Genomic DNA, 27,788 nt, shown 5'->3' on the forward strand with positions numbered 1-27,788 from the left:
AATGTGTTACTATCTCAATTATATTCATTTCCAAGGTTATTATCATCATGTATAAATTATATCAATATTATTGAGAACGTTCTAGTGGTATAAATTGTGTTATCGCGGTATTTCACTACTGTAAACCAGCGAGAAATTACGAAAGGGGCGTATTCTCTCGTGTACGTTCTATTTAATAGCTACGTGAAATCAGCGACATTAAGCCACACTAAGCGACACTAACGGGTCCCAAATCGCGCAAAAAGCTTCAAAACAAAATCATAGATTTACCTGAACACGATCACAAATTGTATTATAGTTTGTTTGTTTCAAGATGTGTTCTGTTTTTCTGATCCTACCCTCATCTTTTCGTGTTATTTTAATAGATATTAAGGCTCATGGTTAAATTCTAGAGGTGATTTGTAAATATTCTGCCAAGGTGGGTAAATAAGAGAAAAAACGCAATCATTCTATTTTAATAAGGGGTCATATTTATTAAACATCAATGTTATATGTAAATGAGTTGAAAACGAATTAATGATTGAAAGTTAAATATTCTAATATTAGTTTAATTTCCATGCCACTGGATGGCACTGTCCCCCATGCTGTTCCAGGGGTCTGAGGATTAAACTAGTCAAACACATGCATTGGTAGATTTGGAGTGCATGGTTATAAACGTTACAATTGTTAAACTGTTATTGACTGTTATAAACACATATTACATTGTACATTGTTATTACATTGTTAAAACAGCGAACCCACATTGTGAAGAGTGGGTGAAATCATAAAGAGTTTGCAGAAACACATGAGCTGAAATTGTCCATATAAAATAAGTTACAAGAGGAAAACCAAGAAATAACCCACAGACAGACAGACAGACAGACAGACAGACAGACAGACAGACATGTAACCACTTATCTGAAGACTGAGACTGAGTTTCAAGTAACCAATAGGATTTGATATGCTGTATTCATGTACATTTTTCTCAGTAGCCCCTACTAATTCTGCTCTCACAGAGATGTTCCCGCTACTCACATCACCTATCATAACCACTAAAGCCATTCCCTGCTCACTCAGCTCCTGAAACTGGTCACACTCTGCCCCTTCCAAACACCCACCTTCCTACACCATCCACTGACACCTCCTCCTCCCTCAGGCCTACTAAGGGGTAAATATCACTCCCTACGTCGACTCCTCCCATACCTTCCACCCCAAGATTCTTGCCATCATACTAAATACCAGAGTATGGTCCAAGGCAGAATCATTCCCTGTGGCTACATTAATCCTGGTCCCTCGGCCATCATTCAGGCACACCAGCTCTTTCACCTCTATCAAAGTGGCTCATATTCCCCTGCCAGAGTGTGTCGTGTGAATTAAATCGACACACCACATTATCGTGTATAGTGTTGTCATAGAGGACTTAAATAAAATTCAAATAAATGTCAGCAGTGGACGTAGATTTCTGCTGAAAAAAATAGCTTGATGACAAACTTTGATGGTATAACACTGGATCCTATTAGTGTACGAGGATTCCAAATCACCCCCTTTATTGGATACAACTTGTATTGTTCCAATAGTACAGTAACAAATAGCTGTAAAGTGCTGTAATGAAAATACGGTTTTGGTAACAGTTGACAGTAGGTTTTACTCAAATAAACTATTGAATGACACAAATATAGCCGGCAAAATGATCAATGCTTTGTAAGTTATGTACCTTTTGTAATGTTATTTTATTTTTTGAGCTGTAGCCCATAGGTACAATGTATGAAATAATGAATTGAAATGTTTAAGTAACTTTAAACTATTACCGTTCTGATTTTATATTTAAAAAACGTACTTGTAAGTCTAGTAAACATTTTTGAGGGAACTTTTATTATGAAATTTAGCCGTTTGATAATGTGACCTTAATGTCGCTAGGTTCACGATGCTCTATCTAATGACGTACCAAGCCTATTTGCTGTATAATAACTTACACAGTCTGGTCTAAAAACTCATGATAAGAACAAAGTCCACAGAATGTCAGATGAAGAGATTCCGTCAACTTCCAGAGAGCCTTTACCCGAAGATGAAGAGGTGAGCATTTGAAAGCAGACATCTTTTCCAGAAATATGAGATAGAGTGTTAGTAGCTAGCTAGAAGTTTGCAGTATTGTTGATTTGGGGGGGAACATGGCGGGAAGGAGGCTTGCACATCTGCATAGCTCTCTACAGATGCTAGCTAACTAGATACCACCAGGTCAAACGCTGACCAGAAAACATTAGCTACAATGTTTGTCGTCGTGCAGTTGAGAGTAATGTAGCCAATATTCCCGTAGACTTTTAAATCCTGCCAATTTCAGTCTGACGAGAGTCCAGAGCAACCCCACTGACTGTATGTGTAGCTTGTCGTCTGTTTCACTTAGCTCAGGCAGCACACCGCACAGTCGCATGCAGCAAGACCAGCCCAGAGCAAATCAGCTGTCTACTTTCAACACTAGCTGCTTGTTGCGCTCTGGGGACTGTCAATTGGCTACAGTAGCTAACAATGTCATGTTTATGTTTATGTTTATGAAGAACAGGCGTGGTGAAGTGTACCTAACTGCGTGAACTTTAACATCGGTTCAATTGAAGGCATAACTTATTGCACACTTTATAATAAATAATATGTGAACGTGCTCAAAATGTATTATAATTGATTGTGCAACAAACATCACATGTAGAAAACTTTCTCGACCGTCAACCATAAATCTGTATTGATTAAACGTATTATAGAATAATGTTGCATGAAGTCACAGGAAATGGTATACAATACACAGCTCATCCCCTTATAAGATAACTGAAATTGCAATACAAATTTGTTTTAAATAGCACATTACGTTGATTAAATGTTAGTGAATCATATGCCAAATAAATATGTACAATTCAGTGAGCATGTCATAAAGTAGTCTACTGTGTTTGTGCTCAGGCAAAAGACCCCCCATTTCAGCTGAAGCCACATCCAAAGGCTTTGCCTCAGGCGGAGGGAGAGGTGGATCCAGAATACGAAGAGAAAAGGGTGAGACAAATTGCTTTGTCTCAAACTCTCTATGGATTAATTTAAGATTTTAAAATGCAATTGCAAGTTGAATGATTAAATCAGGGAGTATCACGTGACACAGATTAGTCACAGCATTGGTTAAATTCTGTGCCAGCTATTTGAGAAAAACATTTTTTTAAATTCCAACTTTTGCAATGGGCTCCCGACTGTGGTAAATGTGAGGAATTGCAGTGTGTAGTAGTGAGACTGCAGTGTATAGGGAGAATGTGACTGGCACAATTACAGTTAAGCATAACATTGATCTCATATCCTTACTAGTCAAAAACAACTTGTTGGTGTATTTCTGTACCCCCCTGTCTTTTTACCATAGAAAACAGATAGAGCGAACCGATTTGAGTTTCTGCTCAAGCAAACAGAACTCTTTGCCCACTTCATCCAGCCTGCGTCTCAGAAGTCTCCTACTTCACCCCTGAAAGTGAAACCTGGACGACCTCGCGTTAAACAGGATGAGAAACAAAATCTGCTTTCTGTTGGAGAGTATGTGGCTGCCGACTTGTTTTAAGAGTCTTGCCTTTATTTACAATTTTCTAAATGTCAGCTCTATGTTATTGTAAATAAACAAGCTATATTGGTGAATAATCCATGAACAATAAACAATACAATCTGTTTAGCATTGTAGCAAAGCATACTATTTTTCCGCCACCTGTGTTTTTGCAGTAACCGCCACCGACGCACAGAACAGGAAGAAGATGAGGAGTTGTTATCTGAGAGCAGGAAGGCAGCTAACGTCTTGGTTCGCTTTGAAGAGTCCCCATCCTGTACGATGTTTTCATATAGCTTTTAAATGCTAATTTTAATAGTCAGCCCTCCATGTAAATGAACTGTAGCAGGTGCTGTAAATGTTGTATTCCAGCAGGTGTATACCTTTAATACTAATTAGCTCCCATTTGAGAACTGCTGATGATGGGTTTTTTTCCCCTCCATTAATAACAAAACTTTTTGTCTTTTCCAGATGTAAAAAATGGAGAGCTGAGAGATTACCAAATCAGAGGTCTCAACTGGATGATCTCCCTTTATGAAAATGGCATTAATGGAATCTTGGCTGATGAAATGGTAATAATGACTGTAACTTAAACATAGAATTAACTATAGTTGATGTTTACTTGCCTCCATTAAGTGCCAGAGCCATATATTGATATCCAAGTGTAAAGGGACATCCACACCAAGGATGATAAAGATAAACTATACATAACTATAAAACATTGGCAAGCCTCCACACTAGAAGAAGGTTTATTGTTCTGCAGCAGGGGTGGGCAAACCTTTTGACTTTAGGGCCACATCAGGATTTTGAAATTCAACGGAGGGCCAGAAAAAGAGCAGTTATTTGAAAATATATAGGTCCATTATAAAATCTACATACATATCTAGTTTTAGACGTTCAAGTGACGTTTTTTACACAAAACAATCATTTCCCAGCTCATAATTTTTACTCAAACCTCTCGCCTGTGTGGGCCGTAGTTTGCCAACCCCTGTTCTACACTCTAGGCTACACCTGTCAATCAACTGATTAACGCATCCTACTGCACACTGTAGGCTTATCACTATTTTCATGGTGTGTTCATTTTCATAGTGACTACTGCAAATAATACTTCAATGTAGATAATAATATAGAAACACATATTTAAATGTAGCAATTCAACAACAAACACTGTTTAGCCTGTGCATCTTCATGTCGCGCTTGCCTGAGTGGCACATCAGTCTAAGGCACTGCATCTCAATGCTAGAGGCGTCACTACAGGCCCTGGTTCAATTCCAGGCTGTATCATTACCGTCTGTGATTGGGAGACCTATAGGGTGGCACAAAATTGGCCCAGCGTTGTCCGGGTTAGGGTTTGGCTGGGGTAGGCCGTCATTGTAAATAAGAATTTGTTCTTAACTGACTTTCCTAGTTAAGTAAAGGTTAAATAAAACATTTATAAAATATAGTGAAATGCTTACATACAAGCCCTTAACCAACAAACATTTTTTATAAACTAAAGTAAGAAAAAAAGTAAAACAAAAAAATTACATTAACAAGGCTTTATACAACAGGTGGGTCTAATCCTCAATGCTGATTGGTTTAAACCACATTCCAGCCAGTGTCTATTCCACAAGTTACCACCGGCTAAATCTATGACTTTAAAATGTCTATTTACTCTGTTTCATCTGACTGCGCAATCCACTGTCTCATCAGCCCAGCCAGGTAATTTATAAACTTGATCTCCACTATAAAAAGCATCTAGACATTATCTCACATTTCAATTTAGACTATTTTGTTTTCAACAGCGGAGATTTGCATAAACCTTGCTGTCTGTCTTTCCAACATTTGCAACATTGTTTAAAATTTCTAATTAGGTCTCCAGCTGTCCCATAGTAATGAATGTGTTGAGACGAGACAGGCAGGCAGGCAGCATTTCTCAGCCAGTCGAAATCATGAGTCAGCTTTCATAATGACTCCCAACACCATCATAAAGTTTGCTGACGACACAACATTGGTAGGCTTGATCACCGACAATGATGAGACAGCCTATAGGGAGGAGGTCAGAGACCTGGCAGCTTGGTGCCAGGACAACAACCTCTCCCTCATCGTGAGCAAGACAAAGGAGATGATCGTGGACTACAGGAAAAGGAGGGCCGAACATGCCTCCATTCACATCGACAAGGCTGTAGTGGAGCAGATCGAGAGTTTCAACTTCCTTGGTGTCCACATCACCAACAAACTATCACGGTCCAAACACACCAAGTCAGTCTTGAAGAGGGCACGACAACACCTTTTCCCTCTGAGGAGACTGAAAAGTTTTGGCATGGGTCCCCAAATCCTCAAAAAGTTCGACAGCTGCACCATCGAGACCATCCAGACCGGTTGTATCACCGCTTGGTATGGCAACTCCTCGGCATCCGACCATAAGGCGCTACAGAGGGTAGTGCGTACATCACTGGGGCCAAGCTTCCTGCCATCCAGGACCTATATACTAGGCAATGTCAGAGGAAGGCCCAACAAATTGTCAAAGACTCCAACCACCCTAGTCATAGATTGTTCTCCCTGCTACCGCACAGCAAGCTGTACTGAAGTCTAGGTCCAAAAGGCTCCTTAACAGATTCTACACCCAAGCCATAAGACTGCTGAAGAGTTATTCAAATATCCACCCAACTATTTATGTTATTTTTATACTGCTGCTACTCGCTGTTAATTATCTATGCATAGTCACTTTACCCCTATCTACAGTACAAGTTACCTCGACTAACCTGTATCCCCACACATTGACTCGGTACCGGTACCCCCTCGATATTGTTGTTTTATTGTTTTACTATTTGATTGTATTTTTATTTTAGTATATTAAGTAAATATTTTATTAACTCTCTTTCTTGGTTAAGGGCTTGTCCGTAAGCATTTCACGTGAAGGTCTACCGACACCTGTTGTATTCAGTGCATGTGACAAATAACATTTCATTTGATCATTTTTAAGGATACCGGTATATACAAAGAAATGTCAATTGAAAAAAGGTCAAACGAAACAAAGTGCAGCTAGTTTGCAGTCTTTCCAGCTTCAGTTTGAAGTGATAGTGTTAGCTCTGTTGTTGGCTAGCTCCTAGAATAACAGTGTCCTGACTAGAGAGCACATTTTCTATGCCCGGCGAAATCGAGCCTCATTAGCTCATTGGATGTATCCAACTAAATGACTCTAGAAAACAGCTTATGCAAATGTAGCTACTCTTGGGATAAAGCAAGGGATAAAAAGATGCCAGCCAGTATGGCAATGGAACATTTTAGAATGAACGACTGGGTCGTGTCCATAGATGTAGAACAAAAAGACTGAACGACTGGGTTGTGTCTCCGGTAGGGTTGATAAATTCTGGGAACTTTCAATAAATTTCCTGGTTTTCCCAAAATCCTGGATGGATGATTCCCAGAATCAGGAGGGAATAAACATGAAACCTGGAATCTTCCAACAAGCATTTCTGCATAACCAGGGAATTTATTGAAAGTTCCTGGAATTTTGCAACCCTTGTCACTGGCAACTGAACCAATAGAATGAACGACCAGCCGGCTTGGGTAGCAAACCTAGATTTGTGTTGTGAATATAGCTTTTGGAATGATGAAATAGTATGAATAAATTCTTCTAAATAATGTAAATCATTATTTGAATATGTTTGTAACCCATTGTATAAAATTGATAATGCCCCAAGGCCGGTGTTTGGAGGATATATTGGCACGGTTTGCCGGCCATCGACATCAGCTCGGGCCTACAACACCCGTGCCAATATGTCCTCCAGACACCGGCTTCTTATCACTTAAATATACAGGGGGTACCGGTACCGAATCAGGGGTACAGGTTGAGATATTTGAGGTAATAGGTAATTGAGGTAATAATAAACAGCGAGTAGCAGCAGCTTAAAAAAGGGGGTCAATGCAAATGCAGTAGTCCAGGTAGCCATTTGATGAACTGTTCAGCAGTCTTATGGCTTGGGGGTAGAAGCTGTTAAGGAGCCTTTTGGACCTAGACTTGGCACTCTGGTACTGCTTGCCGTATGTTAGCAGAGAGAACAGTCAATGACTAGGGTGGCTGGAGTCTGACAAATTTTAGGGTCTGGTATAGAGGTCATGGATGGCAGGAAGCTTTCCCCCAGTGATGTACTGCGTGATATGCACTACCCTCTGTAGCGCCCTGCGGTTAGGCCATTCATTACAGGTGTAGGATCTTAATTTGAGCCAATTTGCTACAGCAGTAAAATAATCATGCAGAAACAGTAAATGTTGATTATATTGAATTAACATTTTTGTAGGGGTTGATGCATTATTTATGAGGGAAAATAAAGTCTGAAATTTCAAATCGGAAATTGCAAACTTCAGAAGCCTTTTTAACTTTTATGGGTTGGGTCCTAAACTGGGAAGGTTGTCGCTAACGTGCACTAATGTGACTAGAAATTTCCGGGAAATAGACCTATCTGATATGGGCAGAAAGCTTAAATTCTTGTTAATCTAAATGTACTGTAAATTGGACAGTGGCTATTACATTGAAAATCCCATTCTATTGTTTTTTTTACCTTTATTTAACTAGGCAAGTCAGTTAAGAACAAAATAGTATTTACAATGACAGCCTAGGGACAGTGGGTTAACTGCCTGACACCGCTGATGAATCCACGATAATCAAACATTTCAATGAGCATTTATCTACGGCTGGCCATGCTTTCCACCTGGCTACCCCAAACCCGGCCAACAACTCTGCACCCCCCACAGCAGCTGGCCCAAGCCCCCCCCCCGCTTCTCCTTCACCCATATCCAGACAGCTGATGTTCTGATAGAGCTGAAAAATCTGGATCCCTACAAATTAACTGGGCTAGACAATCTGGACCCTCTCTTCCTAAAATTATCCGCCGCCATTGTTGCAACCACTATTACTAGTCTGTTCAACCTTTTCGTATTGTCTGAGATTCCTAAAGATTGGAAAGCGGCCGCCACAGTCATCCCCCTCTTCAAAGGTGGAGACACTCTAGACCCAAATTGTTACAAACCTATATTCATCCTGCCCTGCCTTTCTAAAGTCTTCGATTTCCGAGCTGGTCACGGGTGCACCTGAGCCACACTCATGGTCCTAAATGGTATAACCGCCATAGAAAAAAGACAGTACTGTACAGCCGTCTTCATCTACCTGGCCTTCGACTCTGTCAATCACTGTATTCTTATCGGCAGACTCAACAGCCTTGGTTTCTCTAATGACTCCCCGACTGATTCGCTAACTACTTCTCAGATAGAGTTCAATGTGTCAAATCAGAGGGACTTTTGTCCGGACCTCTGGCAGTCTCAGTGGGCGTGGCACAGGGTTCAATTCTCGGGCCGACTCTTTTCTCTGTATATATCAATAAAGTCGCTCTTGCTGCGGGTGATTCTTTGATACACCTCTACGCAGACAACACCATTCTGTATACATCTGGCCCTTCTTTGGACACGGTGTTAACAAACGTCCAAAAGAGCTTCAATGCCGTATAATACTTTTTCCTTGGCCTCCAACTAATCTTAAATGCAAGTAAAACTAAATGCATGCTCTTCAACCGATTGCTGCTCGCTCCCTCCCGCCCGACTAGCATCACTACTCTGGACGGTTCTGACTTAGAATATGTGGACAACTATAAATACTTAGGTGTCTGGCTAGACTGTAAACTCTCCTTCCAGACTCATATTAAGCATCTCCAATCCAAAATGCAATCTAGAATCGGCTTCCTATTTCACAACAAAGCCTCCTTCGCTCATGTTGTCAAACATACCCTGGTAAAATTGACTACTGACTTCGGCGACGTCATTTACAAAATAGCCTCCAACACTTTACTCAGCAAATTGGATGGAGTCTATCACAGTGCCATCCGTTTTGTCACCAAAGCCCCATATACTACCTACCACTGCGACCTGTATGCTCTCGTCGACTGGTCCTCGCTTCATATTCGTCGCCAAACCCACTGGCTCTAGGTCATCTATAAGTCTTTGTTAGGTAAAGCCCCGCCTTATCTCAGCTCACTGGTCACCATAGCAACACCCACCCATAGCACACGCTCCAGCAGGTATATTTCACTGGGCATCCCCAAAGCCAACACCCCCTTTGGCCGCCTTTCCTTCCAGTTCTCTGCTGCCAATGACTGGAACGAATTGCAAAAATCTCTGATGTTGGAGACTTATATCTCCCTCACTAACTTGAAGCATTAAATGTCAGAGCAGCTTACCATCGCTGCAGCTGCAGCCCATCTATAAATAGCCCATCCAACCAACTACCTACCTCATAACATTTTTGTTTTTCTGCTCTTTTGCACACCAGTATTTCTACTTGCACGTCCTCATCTGCACGTCTCACTCCAGTGTTAATTGCTAAATTGTAATTACTTCGCCACTATGACCTATTTATTGCCTTACTTCATTTGCACAGACTATACAGATTTTTCTATTGTGTTATTGACTGTATGTTTGTTTATCCCAGGTGTAACTCCCAGGTGTTGTTTTTGTCACACTGCTTTTGCTTTATCTTGGCCAGGTCGCAGTTGAGAACTTGTTCTCAACTAGCCTACCTGGTTAAATAAAGGTTATATAAAACACTACAGCCTCCACTCTTCTGGGAAGATGCTGGAACATTGCTGTGGGAACTTTCTTCCATTCAGCCACAAGAGCATTAGTCAAGTTGGGCACTGATGTTGGACGATTAGACCAGGCTCTCAGTCGGCGTTCCAATTCATCTTAAAGGTGTTCGATGGGGTTGAGGTCAGGGCTTTGTGCAGGCCAGTCATTTTCTTCTATACCGATCTTGACAAACCATTTCTGTATGGACCTCGCTTTGTGCATGGGGGCATTGTCATGCTGAAACAGGAAAGGGCCTTTCCAAACTGTTGCCACAAAGTTGGAGGCACAGAAACGTTTAAAATGTTTCCCATTTATTCAGGAAAGCTCACCGCACACTCTGCCTCTCCCCTCTGAGTGGCTATTCCTTGCTAACCTAGAACGCTTTAATAGAACGTATTTTGGATTGTTTTTTGAAGTTGTACTGTTGTGTGATTTTTATCCCTGTCTCCACAAAGTTATCCCAATGGTAGCTATTGTTTTCCACTGTTTTTATAGTTATTGTTGTTCACTTGAATTATAAAAACTTTTACATGTTTTTTTATTGTTATTGTCCTTGGTGTGGATGGCCCTTAAGTGTCTGGTAAGTGCTACTGGTTGTGAGTCAATCTTATGCGCTGTATGTAAGACAGGTTGTTTATTGACCACAGGGCTTGGGGAAGACCCTCCAAACCATTGCGTTGCTGGGATACCTGAAGCATTACAGGAACATTCCAGGCCCCCACATGGTTCTGGTTCCCAAATCAACGCTACACAACTGGATGAATGAGTTCAAACGCTGGGTACCAACCCTTAAGGCAGTCTGTCTCATCGGGGACAAGGATGCAAGAGTATGTCCTGTTTTTTTTTTCTCTTGATTGATTCTGATTAAACATCCCCCGTTCATAACTCATTTTCAGGTGGTTAGGTAACCAAGACCACTAATGACTCCTTTGACAAATGTTGTCTTTATTCACCAGGCGGCTTTCATCCGTGATGTCATGATGCCAGGGGAATGGGATGTTTGCGTCACATCCTATGAGATGGTCATCAGAGAGAAATCTGTCTTCAAGAAGTTCAACTGGAGATACCTTGTCATTGACGAAGCTCATAGGATAAAAAATGAGAAGTCTAAGGTATGAACTCAAATTAAAATAATTTAGGGATAAAACACGTTTCTTTTTCTACTTTTCAATTAATAAAGTTTGGCCTATACACAATCATTTTTCATGATTTTTATGTAACCTTTACATGAATCCTGTGTTGTCAGCTCTCAGAGATTGTCCGTGAGTTCAAAACCACCAACCGTCTCCTCCTGACTGGAACACCTCTGCAGAACAACCTCCATGAGCTGTGGTCACTCCTCAACTTCCTGCTGCCTGATGTCTTCAACTCTGCCAATGTGAGTCCTGCCTCTGTTTGTTCTCTCCATGTGTTCCTCTTGTAGTGATATTCCTCTCCTTTAGATTCATGTGACTGGAATACCAAATCGAGGAAGAAAGAAATTCATATTTCGCTCCAGGCAAAAGGAACTGCATTCTTTTGTTGATTTGTATCAAAAGACCCTCCAGCAGTATCTTAATGTTTTTTGTTATTCCATTTATATCACCAAGTTTCAATTCGCTTCAGTCAATCACTGAGCTCCTCAGCTCCACCTGACATGCTTCTTGTCTTTCCATGATGTGTCAGAGGGAAAGGTAGCCCCGAGCATAGGCTTCCCCCCTCAGGCACTGCTCTGTTCTATTGTCAGTTCCTCCCAATTTGTCTGGGATCCCTCCCTCCAGTCACCCCCAGAGGCAGTAGCTGATCATATGTATCCTGTCCTTTTCGCTAACACAATCCTCTCTACAACCGAAGCCGAAGCAGAATCATCTTTACCTTTTTTTCCCCCTCTAAAATAACTTTTGCACTTTCATGGAAAATCTGTGTGTTAAAAACAAAATTAACGTTTTTCTTTAATTCTCAGGACTTTGATTCTTGGTTTGACACCAACAACTGTCTGGGGGACCAGAAGCTGGTGGAGCGTCTGCATGCGGTAAGCTGTGTTTCACACTTCCATTACGTTCAGAGTTCACTGCAGATTCCTTCTTATCTATATTTATTTTTAGTATACATAATACATCCCGAGTGGCACAGCGGTCTAAGGCACTGCATCTTAGTGCAAGAGGCGTCACTACAGTCCCTGGTTTGATTCCAGGCTGTATCACATCCGGCCGTGATTGGGAGTCCCATAGGGCGGCGCACAATTGTCCCAACGTCGTCCGAGTTTGGCCTTGGTAGGCCATTATTGTAAATAAGAATTTGTTCTTAACTGACTTGCCTAATTAAATAAAGGTTAAATAAAACACATTTTAAAAATGATATACACTGAGTGTACAAAACATTAAGAACACCTTTCTACTATTGAGTGGCACCCCCTTTTGCCCTCAGAACAGCCTCAATTTGTCAGGGCAAGGACTCTACAAGAAAACATTCCACAGGTATGCTGGCTCATGTTGACTCCAATGCTTCCCATAGTTGTGTCAAGTTGGCTGGATGTCCTTTGGGTGGTGGACCATTCTTGATACACATGGGAAACTGTTGAGTGTGAAAAACCCAGCAACGTTGCCGTTCTTGACACAAATGGTACACTTGGTACCTACTACCATGCCCTGTTCAAAGGCACTTAAATATTTTGTCTTGCCCATTCACACTCTGAATGGCACACATAAACAATCCATGTCTCAAGGCTTAAAAATCCTTCTTTAACCATTTTCCTCCCCTTCATCTACATGGACTGTGTATGTCATGGAAAGAGCAGGTGTTCTTAATGTTTTGTACACTCAGTGTATGTAAAGAAATACTTGTAATACATGGGTAAAAATAGATGAATTAAAGCATTTGCCTTGTTTAGGTGCTGAGGCCTTTCCTTCTGCGTCGCATTAAAGCTGAAGTGGAGAAAAACCTGCCTCCCAAAAAAGAGGTGAAGATTTACCTCGGACTGAGTAAGATGCAGCGAGAATGGTATGGGTTTGCTTCAAATACTTAGTACTTCCCAGTGTTGGCCCTAGCTTTTGTTGGTTCAATGTTTCTACCTATGAAATTCAAGAAAAAAATATTTCAAATGAAACAATGTTTTGTTCAAATTTTGTTAGGTACACACGGATTCTGATGAAGGACATTGACATCCTCAATTCTTCTGGAAAAACTGACAAGATGCGTCTCTTGAACATCCTGATGCAGCTGCGGAAGTGCTGCAACCACCCATACCTGTTTGATGGGGCCGAGCCTGGACCCCCCTACACCACTGACACTCATCTTGTAACCAACAGCGGCAAAATGGTGGCCCTGGACAAACTGCTGCCCAAAGTCCAGGAGCAAGGTGGTACATTCTCTCTGATCATTAAATGCTTTTACTGTAGTTTACCCCAACAGATAATAAGGGGGGTTAAACAAAAAATACATTATTCATGTAAATTGGATGTCTTTATCTCAGAGCTTTGATCTGTGGTTGTTACTGTACATTTCCAGTTGTAACAGACTATGCAATAGGTTGTATATACAAACTCTGATAGATTGAAATGCATAATGGTCCTTTAAAACCTCTTAAGGAACGTACTCTTTTTTTTCAATTTTCGCCTAAAATGACACCCACATCTAACTGCCTGTAGCTCTGGACCTGAAGCAAGGATATGCATATTCTTGATACTATTTGAAAGGAAAAACTTTGACGTTTGTGGAAATGTGATATTAATGTAGGTGAATATAACACATTAGATCTGGTAAAGTTAATACAAACAAAAACATATTTGAAGTGTAAGAGAAAGGCCATACTTTCAGATAGGAGTCTAGGTGTAATTTAGATGTTGGCCACCAGATGACAGCAGTGTGTGTGCAAAGTCAGACTGAGCCAGTGAATTACATTACTGCACAATATTTTGTATCAAGTCTGCCAGGAGTTTGCCCAAATGTGCTGAATTGGTCAATTGATAGATTTTCAAGTACATAACTATAGAGAACATTCCAACATGCTATGGTAAAAAAACAAATTAAAGTTTACACACTCTCAGGAATGTCATACATGATGGATCATTAGCTTATACACAAACGTTCACATCTAGGTGGTGAGGTGAGTGTGGAGCCAGAGACAGCAGTGGTGTCAAACTGTAGACCCCAGTTACTACATTTGAACAAAAAATATTTTATCAAACAAAACGATGTTACATTTTATCTCTGGGACCCTCAGGATGACAAATCAGACACCCATCTCGTAGAGGTTAAAAGGGTAAGGACAACCTCATAGGATGCAGGCTCAAAGGTTTGCATTTTGTTGAAGGATATCAGGATTCACATGTAGAATTTCATTTTTTTTCATGAAGCTTTCATGATGAGACGTTCATTTGACAATCAAATTAGTCATGCTCATTTAGAATTAATCAAACCTTGCTGCATTTGAACTAGAGCTATGTGACCTGCTATTGTATGCTGTTCTGTTCCCTAATGGAATGACTGTTTTGTCTCATTGGTTGCCAGGGTCTAGAGTCCTCATCTTCAGCCAGATGACCAGGGTCCTTGACATTCTTGAGGACTACTGCATGTGGAGAGGTTATGAGTACTGCCGTCTAGATGGGAACACTCCACACGAAGCCAGACAGGTACGGAACATGACTTCAGCTGATGAGGCCTCATTGACCACAATGACTCCCATGGAAACCATAAGGAGCTGTATTGGAACAGTTCAATCAAACCTACCATGGTTGTGTTTTTGTAGTATCTTTACTTCAAAACACTGTACTTTGCCTATTGTGCTCGTACTGACTGTGCTTGTAAAATTTGTGTAAAGTGTAATTACTTTAACTACATGAAACAAAACGGATATCTTAGATATTGTGTCTAACTAATGCATTAGCTTTATGGCCATGTTTCAAGGAAGCCATAGAGGCCTACAATGCTGACAACAGCAGCAAGTTCATTTTCATGTTGAGCACCAGAGCTGGAGGTCTGGGAATTAACTTGGCTACTGCAGACGTCGTCATCCTGTATGACTCCGACTGGAACCCTCAAGTGGATCTGCAAGCAATGGTGAGAAACATTTCAGTTGTGGCTTCCTTGGAAACATACTTCTATATAGACTGCTCAAAAAAATAAAGGGAACACTTAAACAACACAATGTAACTCCAAGTCAATCACACTTCCGTGAAATCAAACTGTCCACTTAGGAAGCAACACTGATTGACAATAAATTTCACATGCAGTTGTGCAAATGGAATAGACAACAGGTGGAAATTATAGGCAATTAGCAAGACACCCCCAATAAAGGAGTGGTTCTGCAGATGATAACCACAGACCACTTCTCAGTTCCTATGCTTCCTGGCTGATGTTTTGGTCACTTTTGAATGATGGCGGTGCTTTCACTCTAGTGGTAGTATGAGACGGAGTCTACAACCCAAACAAGTGGCTCAGGTAGTGCAGCTCATCCAGGATGGAACATCAATGCGAGCTGTGGCAAGAAGGTTTGCTGTGTCTGTCAGCGTAGTGTCCAGAGCATGGAGGCGCTACCAGGAGACAGGCCGGTACATCAGGAGAAGTGGAGGAGGCCGTAGGAGGGCAACAACCCAGCAGCAGGACCGCTACCTCCGCCATTGTGCAAGGAGGAGCACTGCCAGAGCACTGCAAAATTACCTCCAGCAGGCCACAAATGTGCATGTGTCTGCTCAAACGGTCAGAAACAGACTCCATGAGGGTGGTATGAGGGCCCGACGTCCACAGTTGGGGGTTGTGCTTACAGCCCAACACCGTGCAGGAAGTTTGGCAAATTCGCCACTGGCGCCCTGTGCTCTTCACGGATGAAAGCAGGTTCACACTGAGCACATGTGACAGTCTGGAGACGCCGTGGAGAACGTTCTGCTGCCTGCAACATCCTCCACCATGACCGGTTTGGCGGTGGGTCAGTCGTGGTGTGGGGTGGCATTTCTTTGGGGGGGCCGCACAGCCCTCCATGTGCTCGCCAGAGGTAGCCTGACTGCCATCAGGTACCGAGATGAGATCCTCAGGCCCCTTGTGAGACCATATGCTGGTGCGGTTGGCCCTGGGTTCCTCCTAATGCAAGACAATGCTAGACCTCATGTGGCTGGAGTGTGTCAGCAGTTCCTGCAAAAGGAAGGCATTGATGCTATGGACTGTTCTGCCCGTTCCCCAGACCTGAATCCAATTGAGCACATCTGGGACATCATGTCTCGCTCCATCCACCAACACCTCGTTGCACCACAGACTGTCCAGAAGTTGGCGGATGCTTTAGTCCAGGTCTGGGAGGAGATCCCTCAGGAGACCATCCGCCACCTCATCAGGAGCATGCCCAGGCGTTGTAGGGAGGTCATACAGGCATGTGGAGGCCACACACACTACTGAGCCTCATTTTGACTTGTTTTAAGGACATTACCTCAAAGTTGGATCAGCCTGTAGTGTAGTTTTCCACTTTAATTTGGAGTGTGACTCCAAATCCAGATCTCCATGGGTTGATAAATTTGATTTCCATGGATCATTTTTGTGTGATTTTGTTGTCAGCACATTCAACTATGTAAAGAAAAAAGTATTTAATAAGAATATTTCATTCATTCAGATCTAGGATGTTATTTTAGTGTTCCCTTTATTTTTTTTGAGATATATATATTAGTGTATTCACACCCCTTCACTTCTTCCACATTTTGTTACGTTACAGCCTTTTTTCTCATCAATCTACACAATACCCCATAATATCAAAGCAAAAACAGGTTTAGAATTTTTTTAGAACTGTATTAAGAATATAACTTAAATATGACATTTAAATTAGTATTCAGAACCTTTACTCAGTAATTTGTTGAAGCACATTTGGCAGTGATTACAGCCTTGAGTCTTCTTGGGTATGATGCTACAAGCTTGGTACACTTTTTATTTGGGGAGTTGTTCCCATTTTTCTCTGCAGATCTTCTCAAGCTCTGTCATGTTGAATGGGTAGCTTCACTGCACAGCTATTTTCAGGTCTCTCCAGAGATGTTCGATCGGGTTCAAGTCCGGGCTCTGGCTAGCCCACTCAAGGACATTCAGAGCCTTGTCCCGAAGCCACTCCTGCTTTGTCTTGGATGTGTGCTTAGGGTCATTGTACTGTTGGAAGGTGAACCTTAGCCCCAATCTAAGGTCGTGAGTGCACTGAAGCAGGTTTTCATCAAGGATCTCTCTAGTTTGCTTAGTTTATCTTTCCCTCGATCCTGACTATTCTCCTAGTCCCTGCCACTGAAAAACATCCCCACAGCATGATGCTGCCACCACCATGCTTCACCGTAGGGATGGTGCCAGGTTTCCTCCAGACGTGACGCTTGGCATTCAGGCCAAAGAGTTCAATTTTGGTTTCATCAGACCAGAGAAGCTTTGTTTCTCATGTTCTGTGAGTCCTTTGGTTGCCTTTTGGCAAACTCCAAGCAGGCTGTGATGTGCCTTTTACTGAGGAATGGTTTCCGTCTGCTCACTCTACCATAAAGGCCTGATTGGTGGAGTGCTGCAGAGATGGTTGTCCTTCTGGAAGGTTCTCCCATTTCTACAGAGGAACTCTGGAGCTAAATCAGAGTGACCATTGGGTTCTTGGTCAACTCCCTGACCAAGGCCCTTCTCCCCCGATTGCTCAGTTTGGCCGGGCGGCCAGCTCTAGGAAGAGTTTTGGTGGTTCCAAACTTCTTCAATTTAAGAATGATGGAGGCCACTGTGTTCTTGGGGACCTTCAATGCTGCAGAAATGTTTTGGTAACCTTCCCCACACCTATGCTTCGACACAATCCTGTCTCGGAGATCTACGGACAATTCCTTTAACCTCATCGCTTGTTTTTGCTCTGACATGCACTGTCAACTGTGGGACCTTTATATAGACTGGTGTGTGCCTTTCCAAATCATGTCCAATCAATTGAATTTACCACAGGTGGACTCCAATTAAGTTGTAAAAACAGCTCAAGGAGGATTAATGGAAACACCTGAGCTCAATTTCGAGTCTCATAGCAAAGGGTCTGAATACTAATGTAACAAATGGTATTTCTGTTTTGTTTTTTTAAATACATTTTCAAAAATATTACCTGTTTTCACTTTGTCATTATGGGGTATTGTGTGTTGATTGAGGGATTTTAGTTTTTTTTACATCAATTTTAGAATAAGGCTGTAACATAACAAATGTGGAAAAAGGAAGGGGTCTGAACTTTTTGAAAGCACTGTATATTAAGCATTTGGAAAAGTAATTATTAGTCAGTATTAAAGTAAATATGACTTAGTAATTATTAGTTAGTATTAGTCACTTATGTGTGAAATTCTATGTCATGCATACAAAAATACTAGTAATGTTAGTTCATAACACTGGCTTGTATCTTGTCTTTTACTTTTAAAAAGTGCCTTGTTTCAAAGAAATAGACACCTCCATACACTGAGGCAATCAGTGTGTTTGTTTTTGCCTCTCTAGGACAGGGCTCATAGAATTGGTCAGAAGAAACCAGTGCGTGTGTTCCGCCTCATCACTGATAATACAGTCGAAGAGAGGATTGTAGAGAGAGCTGAGATGAAGTTGAGGCTAGACTCCATTGTTATACAACAAGGTATTCAGCATGGTTTTAATTTACAACTTCGTGGTTTGTCATTCCATGGCTTTCAAATCCATGTAGATCATATAGAATTACTAGAGGGGTTATGTCATAAACCCTCAAAGTTTCATAATAGGGTGAAATTTGCAGCCAGCTTGGTCAGGAAGAAATCCAAAACCAGTCTCATTGGAATGAATGGCAGTAGAGGGATCATGTAGGTGATGCATTTCCTGCTTTTACTTACACAGGAAAATAAAAGTAAGGCATGTGATGTAACGGAATTATAGTCAACATAAAATATTGTCATATTATAATTACAGTATGGAGTTTTATACACATTTTCTGGATAAACAGCATCTAAAATATATGTAAACAGTCCATAACTGTCTCATGTTTTGTCTTCTTGGAAAGCTGAGTGCTATTATATGATACAATATCAGTACTTGCTGCATTTATAACTCATCCAAGTCCTATTCAGTGCCTTGAGTGTGAGAAAAGAGCTTTACAAATGAAATGAATTATTGTTATTATGTACTGATCTGAGCCTGTGTATGGCTGTGGATTGACTGCATTGTTTGAATGTAATGTTGGCATATTGGCAGGTGATTCCTCTAAAACTGCCTGGCTAGCTAGTTAACACACAGTGCAGATACTTTCTTCACATTCATTGTTTTTCACAATATTTTATCTCAGCACTGACAAACTGTGGTTGACTGACTAACTCCCTGACCAACATGGCTGACCTTTTGGCCCATCATAAGAAGGTTCATGTCCATTCTAGTATTCTAATTCCATGTTCAAATCCCTTAAATGTGTCCTTAAAAAAAAAAAAGTTAATGGTCTGACTCAGCAGACAGTAAATCAGACTTGGATTTGTTATGCATGCATACATATACTTTATAGAATGATCTAGACCCTGAAACATGGATGTTAGTGCCTGCTGCAGGGTCTTGTACATTCAGTCCCACACCCCAACTACTTCTCACATCTTTTCAACTTTCCAGGGAGGCTGATGGAGCAGTCCAACAAGCTGGGGAAAGATGAGATGCTGCAGATGATCAGGCATGGGGCCACTCACGTCTTCGCCTCCAAAGACAATGAGCTCACGGACGAAGACATCAACACCATCTTAGAGAGGGGGGCAAAGAAGGTGAGTGAGGACCATGTGAAGGATCAGTATACAGTGTTTGGTTGACAGACTGGCTGCTTGGTTTTCTGTGCTCACCTGTTCACAATTGTCATACTTGAGCAAAAGTAAAGATACCTTAATAGAAAATGACTCAAATAAAAGTGAAAGTCACTCAGTAAAATACTTATTGGGTAAAAGTCTAAAAGTATTTGGTTTTAAATATACTTAAGCATCAAAAGTAAATTAATTGCGAAAATGTACTTCAATATCAAAAGTAGAAGTATTGAATAATTGAATAATTATATTGAGAAAACCAGACAGCACTATTTTCTTGTTTTCTTTTATTTTACGGATATCCAGGGGCACGCTCCAACACTCAGACATCATTTACAAACAAAGCATGTGTTTAGTGAGTCCGCCAGAACAGAGGTAGTAGGGATGTTCTCTTGATAAGTGTTTGAATTGGACCCTTTTCCTGTCTTGCTAAGCATTTGAAATGAATAAAAAAAAGTACATTATTTTCTTTAGGAATGTAGTGGAGTAAAAGCAAAAGTAGTCAAACATATATAAATAGTAAAGTACAGACCCCCCCAAAAATACTTTAGTAGTACTTTAAAGTATTTTTACTTAAGTACTTTACACCACTGCCTTTTGACTTATCCTAGACAGCTGAGATGAACGAGCGCATGGAGTCTCTGGGAGAAAGCTCCCTCAGGAACTTCACTGTGGATACCGGAGGAGCAGAGACCAGCCTCTACAACTTTGAAGGGGAGGACTACAGAGAGAAGCAAAAGGTATTAAATTACTAAATGTTTTGTCATGACTCAAGGTTAATAGCATCAAAGAGCATTTTGCATTGACATTTTAGTCATTGAGCAGACTCTCTTATTCAAGAGCGACTTACAGTAGTGAGTGCATTCTTTTTTGCTCTGGTCCCCTGTGGGAATCATACCCACAACCCTGGCATTGCAAGTGCCATGCTCAACCAACTGAGCAGCTTGATATGGTACTGTACTTTGATTAGCTAAGTCCCTTGTGCCTCAGGTTGAATTTCATCTTAGATATTGAACTTTGACTACTGTGTGATAGAGGTAAAGATGGCATACAGAGTATACTATTCATAGATGCTTATGAAATACACTTTATGAAACCACCGTAACCATGAAATGCGGTGTGCATCATGTACAGTATGCTGAGTTGGTTCACCTTGTGAGGGATGGACTGGTCTTTTTTTGTAGCTGAGTATGATGGAATGGATTGAGCCTCCTAAAAGAGAGCGGAAAGCCAACTATGCGGTGGATGCCTACTTCAGAGAGGCCCTGCGTGTCAGTGAACCTCGAGCCCCCAAGGTAACGCCCACTCACAAACTGACACAGAAACCGCCAACTGCCTGGCTTTGCATCCCTGCTTATAAATGACATCCTTATTCAAGTGCTGTCCCAATCAGGGTTATTATACTAAACGAAAACTGAAACTAAAATAAAAACAAAATTGGAAAAACAATTTAGTAAAAATAAAACATTTCTGAAAAACGTTTGAAAAACTAAAACTATACTAAAACTATTATATTTGACTACAAAATTAACTTAAAGGAAAAACCATCAAATTATCTTTAGTTCATTTTTTTTCTTGGACAAGGTTTTCAAGCTTCTAATGGGGATTTGTGGCTTCTGAATCTGGAGGGTAAATGCTGCTAGTAGATGCCGATGTTTCAAATAGGCCTAGCTTGTGCATCACTATCATTAGATAACAGGGATGAAATCCAAGGGCGCGCATTGAGTATGTCTGGGCCAAGCTAGAACGGCTTGTGAAGTTGCTGCAGCCGTTCACAATCTACACCGACCAACTTCAAACTGACAGCCAGTCGTAGTCTGATGTGGTGCCGTGCTTTCTCAACCTTGAGGCACACTTGCAGTCAATTACTATTGCAAAACAGTTGGCACAGGTCCTCCTGAAGTCAGTGTGAGCACTTCGCATGCATACTGAGTCTTCTGGCAGCCAATTTCGATCCATCCCCTGCAGCAGCTTGCTTGATGGACCCAAGTGTCTCTCTGTCACTTCGCTCAACAGACGGAGCCACTGATGAGGGAAGCAGAGTCTTTTGTACTTCAGCAAATCAGAGAGTACAGCCATGGGGCAGGAGTACCCCAAGAAGATACCAGCAAGATAAATCCAACAAGCATCTCGACCACAGTGCTTCATAAATATAGCTTTCTTGCATTGAGGATTGTGTCTGAGTTCACTGTCCCAAGAGTCCACCTGGCAGGGCATTAAGTGCCCCGTGTGAGCTGAGGAAATTCCTGGAAGAGGTGAAGAGGGGCATGTTTAGAGTCACCTCTCCAGTTCTGGCAGGCAAGGATGGCTGTTTATCCAAAGCTGTACCCTGTGGCACTGGATCTGGTTTCTGCCCCTGCATCCCAAGCGTTCGTTGAGAGAATATTCTCTGTCTGTGGACCACTGTCATCAGGCTTGCGAAACCGATCAACCACCTCACAAAATGTTCATATAAAAATCTAAAAACGAATAGAAATAAAACCAACATTAAATCACAAAACTATACGAACAGTGGTCCTCGTGTTCATGGAAGAGTTGCTAGTCAATCATTCGTAGGGTTGCAAAATAAACTACCAGAAATTTGGTAACTTCCAAACTGGAGGCAGTTGTGAAAAAAAGTCAATACTTGGAAGAATTGCAGAGTTAATTGAAAAGAATGCCTTTGTTGATTATATACTTTTTATGATAATTAGGCTATTTTCTCTTTAACCATATGGTCTGTCCACTAGAAACTCATGGGCAATATGGACACAGATACAATAAATTAATACTATATATGAATAATAAAAATGAGTTATTAAAGTATAAATGACCTAAATTGCCATAGATTACCTGTTCATTACCAAAATTATAGAAGATTCCGGTAACTTTGGTATATTAACTGTAGCTTTGGAACTCTAATCATTCCTCTTGTTTCCCACTTCTTCCAAATAATGATGGTCAAGAAGTCAGAATGATGAAGAGGTACATATGTTAATCTTGCTCACCAGAACATGATTAATAATGATGAATATATTTCAGGCCCCACGTCCCCCCAAACAGCCCAACATCCAGGACTTCCAGTTCTTTCCCCCTCGCCTGTTTGAGCTGCTAGAGATGGAGATCCTTTTCTACAGGAATACTATAGGCTACAAGGTAAGACGGCTGTAGTTAAGTCGTCTAATGGATAAATAAAGTGTGCCCATGTTGACATAGGTAGCATTAAGCCTAGCCATTTATACTCATGTATTCTTGTTTCCTGCACATGGTATTGTGACTTGAATGTCCCTTCTTGCTGGTTCTACTTTACTGAAACAATTTACAAAGTTGAATATTTAAAAACAATATTTTGAAATCTGTTGGCTTGGGCTTTCACAGAGCCAACATATTAGTTGTGGGATGGTGAATAGAGCCCATAGAAGTGTGTCTCAACTCTGACATTTGTGAGCAGCATCCCAAGTGCTTAACTGTGCCAAGGCACTCGCTGCCAAGGCAGACTGCTGAACTGAGACAGATTGGAGCTTTTACTCCTCCACGGTGCCAGAACCACAGAACACAAATACACACACATTCCCCCTATGCCACCTGATCCCAGGGTACATCTGCTCAGTTCTGCCCAGTTAGACAGGCCTGTTGGGGAACCAGGCTATCGCTTCACCCAGCCTTAGGGGTCTCTTGCCCAGCTTAATAGCGAGAGACAGAGCCATTCAGTGTTTTATCTAATATGAGCTGTGTCCGTCCTCTCCACTGTGCTGCTGCAGGTGCCCAGGAGCCCTGACATTTCTAACTCTGCTCAGGTGCAGAAGGAGGAGCAGAGGAAGATCGACGAGGCAGGGCCCCTCAGTCCTGAGGAGACTGAGGAGAAGGAGAAGCTTCTTACACAGGTACTGGAGGGCGCTAGGCTAGACACAACTGTCTAAGATCCCTATAGTGTTTGTCACAAAAGGTGCCACATTATTGTACATGCTAAAGCTTGTATCTAACAAGTGCTGTGTTTGTGGTGAATGTTATTTCGCAGGGGTTCACAAGTTGGAACAAGCGAGATTTCAATCAGTTCATTAAAGCCAATGAGAAATATGGCCGTGATGACATCGACAACATCGCTCGGGAAGTCGAGGGGAAAAACCCTGAAGAAGTCATTGAATATTCTGGTAAGATTACCGGAGGTCCTCATCATCATAATGATCATCATCTATTATTCCATTACAGTTGTTTGCTAGAGACCTATTCTTGTATCTGTTTCAAATAACCATTGTTGTTACAGCTTATTATCATTTTATATGCTCCACGCTAGTCTTTACATACTCTTGTTTTATTTTCAAGCCATTTTCTGGGAGCGGTGCAATGAACTCCAGGATATTGAGAAGATCATGGCCCAGATGGAGCGTGGTGAGGCCCGCATCCAGAGGAGGATCAGCATTAAGAAGGCACTGGATGCTAAGGTCATATACTTTACATAGATTTTCTAAATAAGTGCTCAAGTGTGTTAGATAGTGGCTGATAAGTATTTTTGTATTGATCTTTAAAATGAAGTGATTGCGTCTCTAAAACATATTTCCCTTCTATATACTGTGGAAATTACGTATTTGAATGTGATACTAGAAACCTTTTATTTTGAGTATGCTCCAAGATTAATTCTTATTTTCAAATTGACCAAATGGAAATGTTGTCTTGATTCATTTCAGGTTGCGAGATACAAGGCCCCTTTCCACCAGTTGAGGATTCAGTATGGCACCAATAAAGGGAAGAACTACACAGAGGAGGAGGACAGGTTCCTGATCTGTATGCTTCACAAGATGGGCTTTGACAAGGAGAATGTTTATGAGGAACTCCGACAGTGTGTCCGGAACGCTCCACAGTTCAGATTTGACTGGTTCATCAAGTCCCGAACTGCCATGGTACACTACACCCTGAACAGTTTGACTATGTTATAGCTGTTAGAAGGGTTCGTTGAGCAAACATGGGGACAGGTATTTAATATGACACCTGGACTGCCTCTGGGATAGTCAATAAACCCAGTTACAGTGTCTTAGTGTCCTACTTCTTTGCTTTCTCTGGACCCATCATAACCTGTTTTATTACTTTTATTATAGAAAATAGTACATTTGTAGTGAATTCAGAGATCATGTTGTTTGCTTGCCTGACATTTATAGTAGGTATGGCGGAATATAGAGTTGAATTTGTTTCAATGTGTTCCTCCTTTACAAGTTGAGATGGATGAGAATTCATGGGACGAACGACTCCTATAGATTCCGTTTCATGCATCACTTGAATACAGAGACACTTACCTCTCTGGGGTTATTTTTCATTACTTTGTGCTTTTGACAAAGTGGTATGTTACATGAACTGTTTTGGTTATTGAAATGTCAATATTACGAACAAAAACTGTAATAACCACACAAGAGCATATTGAATGAATATATATTTTTGTCGTTGCTACAAACAGACTGGCTAACAGAGAGGAACAGCAGACATACATTGTACTATTGTTTTCTTGTTCTCTGCTAACAGCTGTCTCTTGTTCCCCCAGGAACTCCAGCGACGTTGTAACACTCTCATCTCCCTCATCGAAAAAGAAAATATGGAGATTGAGGAAAAGGAGCGTGCTGAAAAGAAGAAAAAGACACCAAAAAGCCAGACAGTAATTGATCTTACCATTTCAAAGGAATAATATACAGATTTTAACCATTTTAATGTCCAAAATCCAACAGGTGTATTGGCTGACCATCTTGAGGATTCTGAACCATGTTACCATGACAAATGGATCAATACTCAAGTGTTAGAATATTAATATTTCATACATACATTGTAACATTCACACATAGACATGCAATTGATTTGATTCTAATGTCATTTTTTATTCTAAGGCTCACAAAAGGAAGGCAGATGCGTCATCAGAAGGCACAGGACGCAAAGAGAAGAAGGCGAGAGCCTGAAGATGTCATGTAATTAATGTAGCTCCCAGCAGGCCCAATCCTAACTTGAAAGATAAGTCATTTGATTTACGCACACAGTTCTCAAGTTATGATTTGGCCCATCAAAAACAAACAGCATTAATCACCCACACAAAAAATACAAAAACAACCTTCAATAGTTGTGGAAGTGTGGCTTCTCATTTTTAAGACATTTTGTATTACTCTTTTTTTTAAATTGTTTGACCTTTGAAACTCAGCATGCTATATGTAAACTCAGCAAAAAAAGAAATGTCCTCTCACTCTCAACTGCGTTTATTTTCAGCAACGTGTAAATATTTGTATGAACATAACAAGATTCAACAACTGAGACATAAACTGAACAAGTTCCACAGACGTGACTAACAGAAATGGAATAATGTGTCCCTGAACAAAGGGGGGTCAAAATCAAAAGTAAGTCGATGCAGCTGGTGGCCTCACCAGATACTAAGTACTGCAGTGCATCTCCTCATGGACTGCACCAGATTTGCCAGTTGTTGCTGTGAGATGTTACCCCACTCTTCCACCAAGGCACCTGCAAGTTCCTGGACATTTCTGGGGGGAATGGCCCTATTCCTCACCCTCTGATCCAACAGGTCTCAGACGTGCTCAATGGGATTGAGATCCAGGCTCTTCGCTGGCCATGGCAGAACACTGACATTCCTGTCTTGCAGGAAATCATGCACAGAACGAGCAGTATGGCTGGTGGCATTGTCATGCTGGAGGGTCGTGTCAGGATGAGCCTGCAGGAAGGGTACCACATGAGGGAGGAGGATGTCTTCCCAGTAACGCATGGCGTTGAGATTGCCTGCAATGACAACAAGCTCAATCCGATGATGCTGTAACACATTGCCCCAGACCATGATGGACCCTCCATCTCCAAATCGATCTCGGTGTAACGCTCATTCCTTCAACGATAAACACGAATCCAACCATCACCCCTGGTGAGACAAAACTGCGACTCGTCAGTGAAGAGCACTATTTTGCCAGTCCTGTCTGGTCCATCGACGTTGTTGCCGGTGATGTCTGGTGAGGACCTGCCTTACAACAGGCCTACAAAACCTCGGTCCAGCCTCTCTCAGCCTATTGCGAACAGTCTGAGCACTGATGGAGGGATTGTGCGTTCCTGGTGTAACTCAGGCAGTTGTTGTTGCCATCCTGTGCCTGTCCCGCAGGTGTGATGTTTGGATGTACCAATCCTGTGCAGGTGTTGTTACATGTGGTCTGCCTCTGCGAGGACGATCAGCTGTCTGTCCTGTCTTCGGCATCTCACGGTACGGACATTGCAATTTATTGCCCTGGCCACATCTGCAGTCCTCATGCCTCCTTGCAGCATGCCTAAGGCAGGTTCACACAGATGAGCAAGTACCCTGGACATCTTTCTTTTGTTTTTTTCAGAGTCCGTAGAAAGGCCTCTTTAGTGTCCTCAGTTTTCATAATTGTGACCTTAATTGCCTACCATCTGTAAGCTGTTAGTGTCTTAACGACCGTTCCACAGGTGCATGTTCATGAATTGTTTATGGTTTATTGAACAAGCATGAGAAATTGTTTTAAACCCTTTACAATGAAGATCTGTGAAATTATTTGAACTTTTACAAACTATCTTTGAAAGACAGGGTCCTTGAAAAAGGGACTTTTCTTTTTTTTGCTGAGTTTATCTACGGATTTGTTTTGATTGTTTCATTTCTTGTGTAGTTGGCGTGGTGGAGAAATAGCAGTCTTTGTATGTTTGTTTTTCCTCTTTCTGTGCATGGCTGTTTTTGAAGACCTGTGTTTGACACATTGTTATTATGTTACATCAAGCGGTTCCCTGTATGCACCTTATATAACCTGTTGCTTTGCACATATCCTCAGATCATTTTATATTGAGTTTAATTCCATTGATCCTTTTAAACTATTTTAAGTGTTGGTATCTGAACAAAAAGCACCTGTTGTATTTTGCTTTTCCTGTAAAAAAATTAAATGTATGAGTTCATTAAACAAAATCCAACCTTA

At 41.4% G+C, this 27,788-nt stretch overlaps 1 protein-coding gene across 1 annotated transcript; it reads left to right on the forward strand.

Moving 5' to 3' along the window:
* The first annotated feature begins 1,908 nt into the window (after positions 1-1,908).
* Positions 1,909-27,788, forward strand: LOC135550532 (SWI/SNF-related matrix-associated actin-dependent regulator of chromatin subfamily A member 5-like). Its single transcript, XM_064981451.1, has 24 exons — positions 1,909-2,052; positions 2,923-3,012; positions 3,365-3,531; positions 3,712-3,812; positions 4,007-4,107; positions 10,783-10,962; positions 11,092-11,247; positions 11,382-11,513; positions 12,078-12,146; positions 13,005-13,114; positions 13,246-13,472; positions 14,624-14,745; positions 15,020-15,172; positions 18,563-18,695; positions 19,685-19,830; positions 20,475-20,603; positions 21,048-21,158; positions 22,885-22,998; positions 23,604-23,726; positions 23,861-23,993; positions 24,166-24,284; positions 24,528-24,740; positions 25,373-25,483; positions 25,710-27,788. Exons 1-24 carry the CDS (start codon positions 1,996-1,998, stop codon positions 25,776-25,778), a joined length of 3,066 nt encoding a protein of 1,021 aa, XP_064837523.1. The 5' UTR covers positions 1,909-1,995; the 3' UTR covers positions 25,779-27,788.

Source organism: Oncorhynchus masou, chromosome 12, assembly GCF_036934945.1.
Source record: "Oncorhynchus masou masou isolate Uvic2021 chromosome 12, UVic_Omas_1.1, whole genome shotgun sequence".
In the NCBI taxonomy this organism is placed as follows: domain Eukaryota; kingdom Metazoa; phylum Chordata; class Actinopteri; order Salmoniformes; family Salmonidae; genus Oncorhynchus; species Oncorhynchus masou.

Bases quoted from the DNA above. Each gene is read 5' to 3' on its own strand.
- LOC135550532 (XM_064981451.1), top strand. From the start codon at position 1,996: ATGTCAGATGAAGAGATTCCGTCAACTTCCAGAGAGCCTTTACCCGAA. The intron at 13,473-14,623 runs GTGGTACATTCT...ATTGGTTGCCAG, and splicing joins GCCCAAAGTCCAGGAGCAAG to GGTCTAGAGTCCTCATCTTC. The intron at 20,604-21,047 runs GTATTAAATTAC...CTTTTTTTGTAG, and splicing joins ACTACAGAGAGAAGCAAAAG to CTGAGTATGATGGAATGGAT.